Source organism: Oncorhynchus masou, chromosome 24 (genome assembly GCF_036934945.1).
Source record: "Oncorhynchus masou masou isolate Uvic2021 chromosome 24, UVic_Omas_1.1, whole genome shotgun sequence".
NCBI lineage: Eukaryota > Metazoa > Chordata > Actinopteri > Salmoniformes > Salmonidae > Oncorhynchus > Oncorhynchus masou.
Window position 1 is genome coordinate 13,196,451 of NC_088235.1, and position 5,000 is coordinate 13,201,450.

The 5,000-nt window shown below is 40.9% G+C and overlaps 1 protein-coding gene across 1 annotated transcript in view; it reads right to left on the reverse strand.

The window, feature by feature from the left end:
• The window catches only part of LOC135513398 (homeobox protein Meis1), a 175,506-nt gene that overhangs the window by 51,440 nt on the left and 119,066 nt on the right, over positions 1 to 5,000 (reverse strand). The window contains exon 4 of the mRNA XM_064936322.1: positions 3,595 to 3,671. Within this exon, the coding sequence (XP_064792394.1) occupies positions 3,595 to 3,671 (77 nt within the window). The remainder of the gene's footprint in view (positions 1 to 3,594; positions 3,672 to 5,000) is intronic.

The window sequence follows — 5,000 nt, forward strand, 5'->3', positions numbered from 1 at the left end:
TTAGTGCACAGAGACCTCAGTGACCATGCAGAACCTCTCTCCATGTGACTACCATGTGTGTGTGTGGTGTGTGTGTTTGATGTGTGTGTGTGTGGTTGTGTGTGTGTGTGGTGTGTGTGTGTGTGGTGTGTGTGTAAGGCCACCAGGGGCCCAGTAGACAGAGAGAGATAAAGGGAACAGAGATATGTTTAATCCCCATTACAACACAAGTGTAACATTATCCCATTGAAAAACGATGAATCTGAGAGGAGCGGATGGCATATCAGCCTATGGAGGGTACTTTTACACAAGTGGCCTATACACACGCACACACACACACACACACACACACACACACACACACACACACACACACACACACACACACACACACACACACACACACACACACACACACACACACACACACACACTCCACACACATACACATGTATCAAACATCTCAGAGCACTGAGCAATCACCCACAGCTTTCCATGAACAAGTTCCAACAAACTAAGTCGTAGCCTCAGCTGTATTAAACTAAGACACGTGTAGAAAGGGAGCTGTGTGTTTTCTGCAGATGTGTGTTTACAGTCTGTTTGTGTCCCTACTTTTAGTCTGTGCGGGATAGCTTGCTCAACAAAATGTCACGGTTTTACCAATTTCAACGTAGACTCTGACGTTTCTCCACGTTTCACCAAACATCAAATTTCAAAATTAAACGTTAAAGAAATGTGTTAAGGGTTAAGGATAGGAGCTAAGGGTTAAGGATAGGAGCTAAGGGTTAAGGATAGGAGCAAGTGGTTAAGATAGGAGCTAAGGGTTAAGGATCGGAGCTAAGGGTTAGGATAGGAGCTAAGGGTTAAGGATAGGAGCTAAGGGTTAAGGATAGGATCTAAGGGTTAAGGATAGGAGCTAAGGGTTAAGGATAGGAGCTAAGGGTTATGATAGGATCTAAGGGTTAAGGATAGGAGCTAAGGGTTAGGATAGGATCTAAGGGTTAAGGATAGGAGCTAAGGGTTAAGGATAGGAGCAAAGGGTTAAAGATAGGAGCTAAGGGTTAAGGATAGGAGCTAAGGGTTAGGATAGGAGCTAAGGGTTAAGGATAGGAGCTAAGGGTTAGAGATAGGATCTAAGGGTTATGGATAGGAGCTAAGGGTTAGGGACAGGAGCTAAGGGTTAAGGATAGGAGCTAAGGGTTAAGGATAGGAGCTAAGGGTTAGGATAGGAGCTAAGGGTTAAGGATAGGAGCTAAGGGTTAAGGATAGGAGCTAAGGGTTAAGGATAGAAGCTTAGGGTTAGAGATAGGATCTAAGGGTTAAGGATAGGAGCTAAGGGTTAGGATAGGAGCTAAGGGTTAAGGATAGGAGCTAAGGGTTAAGGATAGGAGCTAAGGGTTAAGGATAGGAGCTAAGGGTTAGGATAGAAGCTAAGGGTTAAGGTTAGGAGCTAAGGGTTAAGGATAGGAGCTAAGGCTTAAGGATAGGAGCTAAGGGTTAAGGATAGGAGCTAAGGGTTAAGAATAGGAGCTAAGGGTTAAGGATAGCTGTTAAAACAAGTGTCTACCACTTTGAATATCTTCTTTTAATATTCACTTTGGGACTGAACACGCCACCTTCGGATCTGGAGACGTGGGATTATAAAAGGGATTATAAATGGGATTGTAAATGGGATTATAAATGAGATTATAAATGGGATTATAAATGAGATTATAAATGGGATTATAAATTATATTATAAATGGGATTGTAAATTATATTATAAATGGGATTATAAATTAGATTATAAATGGGATTATAAATGGGATTATAAATGAGATTATAAATGGGATTATAAATGGGACTATACATTATATTATAAATGGGATTATAAATGGGATTATAAATTATATTATAAATGGGATTATAAATTATATTATAAATGGGATTATAAATGGGATTATAAATTATATTATGAATGGGATTATAAATGGGATTATAAATCAGATTATAAATGGGATTAAAAATGGAATTATAAATCAGATTATTAATGAGATTATAAATGGGATTATACATGGGATTATAAATGGGATTATAAACAGGCACGCTACTGAGGGTGTAGAAGTCGAGGTGTGTCTCTCTCTCTGAATCATTCATGGAATATGAGATGTCAGGGAATTATGCCCATCCACAACACCCGAGAAAAACCCAAGCCTACTTGATGGTAACAGTGCTCCCTGTTGCCCCTTTTGGCTGGCTCTGAAGGCATTTCCCCAATGTCCTCGGGACATGGACAGACATCCTCTTTTGAAGTCAATCTTGAGCGATCTGCCTGAGCTTGGTCCTTGCTGTGGGTTTTAGGGGGGGGGGGGGTCTTTCTGTAAACTCATAACCCTCCACATCAAACACACTGGTCTCTCCTGGACCTTTAAACTTATAAACCCTCCAGATCTCCACATTAAACACACTGCTCTCTCCTGAACCGTTAAACTCATAACCCCTCCACATCAAACACACTGGTCTCTCCTGAACCTTTAAACTCATAACCCCTCCACATCAAACACACTGGTCTCTCCTGAACCTTTAAATCATAACCCCTCCATCAAACACACTGGTCTCTCCTGAACATTTAAACTCCACATCAAACACACTGGTCTCTCCTGAACCTTTAAACTCATAACCCCTCCACATCAAACACACTGGTCTCTCCTGAACCTTTAAACTCATAACCCCTCCACATCAAACACACTGGTCTCTTCTGAACCTTTAAACTTATAAACCCTCCACATCTCCACATCAAACACACTGGTCTCTCCTGAACATTTAAACTCATGACCCCTCCACATCAAACACACTGCTCGCTCCTGAACATTTAAACTCATGACCCCTCCACCCCTCCACATTAAACACACTGGTCTCTCCTGAACCTGTAAACTCATAACCCCTCCACATCAAACACACTGCTCTCTCCTGAACATTTAAACTCATAACCCCTCCACATCTCCACATCAAACACACTGGTCTCTCCTGAACATTTAAACTCATAACCCCTCCACATCTCCACATCAAACACACTGGTCTCTCCTGAACCACGGCTCCTTCATGTTAATTAGACATGGTGATAGTTCTCCATGGTACTTCTACATCAGTGCACCTCGGGGTCAACAGGCTAGTTAGTAACCAAGGCCCAAACCCCATGATAAGCTAGTTAGCATTAAAAGGCTATTTGGCCACAGTTAGCATCTGAATCATTATGGTGTTTTTCTGAACTTTGGTGTTTAAGCGGTATGATTCTAAGCTGTTTTATGTGTCTTAGTCTCATGCTTAGTTGTGTTTTGGAGGGTAAAGATGGGGAGAAGATATGTGAACAGTGATAGTGATGTTTTGGCTGAGATATGGGTTGGTCAGTATCTAAGTGGAAAATATCTTCAGGTTCATCTGCCTTTGGAAGGTTTGATGGATTTGGGCGGGAGAGAGGGAGATGTGTGTGTGTGTGTGTGTGTGTGTGTGTGTGTGTGTGTGTGTGTGTGTGTGTGTGTGTGTGTGTGTGTGTGTGTGTGTGTGTGTGTGTGTGTGTGTGTGTGTGTGTGTGTGTGTGTGTGTGTGTGGGTGTGTGTGTGTGTGTGTGATGACTCACCAGTTGTTCACTTGTAGGATGGTGAGGCCTGTGTCTTGTGCCAGCTGTTTCTTCTGTTCTTCTGAAGGGTAGGGGTGCTGTAAGAGGAGGGCCAGAAAACATAGATTAGACAACTGTACTGGCCATCAATTCATTCATTAAGACAACTGTACTGGCCATCAATTCATTAAGACAACTGTACTGGCCATCAATTCATTCATTAAGACAACTGTACTGGCCATCAATTCATTAAGACAACTGTACTGGCCATCAATTCATTCATTAAGACAACTGTACTGGCCATTAATTCATTAAGACAACTGTACTGGCCATCAATTGATTAAGACAACTGCACTGGCCATCAATTGATTAAGACAACTGTACTGGCCATCAATTGATTAAGACAACTGTACTGGCCATCAATTCATTCATTAAGACAACTGTACTGGCCATCAATTCATTAAGACAACTGTACTGGCCATCAATTCATTAAGACAACTGTACTGGCCATCAATTCATTAAGACAACTGTACTGGCCATCAATTCATTCATTAAGACAACTGTACTGGCCATCAATTCATTAAGACAACTGTACTGGCCATCAATTCATTAAGACAACTGCACTGGCCATCAATTGATTAAGACAACTGTACTGGCCATCAATTCATTCATTAAGACAACTGTACTGGCCATTAATTCATTAAGACAACTGTACTGGCCATCAATTCATTAAGACAACTGCACTGGCCATCAATTGATTAAGACAACTGTACTGGCCATCAATTCATTCATTAAGACAACTGTACTGGCCATCAATTCATTAAGACAACTGTACTGGCCATCAATTCATTAAGGCAACTGTACTGGCCATTAATTCATTAAGACAACTGTACTGGCCATCAATTCATTAAGACAACTGCACTGGCCATCAATTCATTAAGACAACTGTACTGGCCATCAATTCATTAAGACAACTGCACTGGCCATCAATTCATTAAGACAACTGTACTGGCCATCAATTCATTCATTAAGACAACTGTACTGGCCATCAATTCATTAAGACAACAGTACTGGCCATCAATTCATTAAGACAACTGCACTGGCCATCAATTTATTAAGACAACTGTACTGGCCATCAATCCATTAAGACAACTATACTGGCCATCAATTCATTAAGACAACTGTAAAGGCAATCAATTCATTAAGACAACTGTACTGGCCATCAATTCATTCATTAAGACAACTGTAAAGGCCATCAATTCATTAAGACAACTATACTGGCCATCAATTCATTAAGACAACTGTAAAGGCTATCAATTCATTAAGACAACTGTAAAGGCCATCAATTCATTAAGACAACTGTAAAGGCCATCAATTCATTAAGACAACTGTAAAGGCCATCAATTCATTAAGACAACTGTACTGGC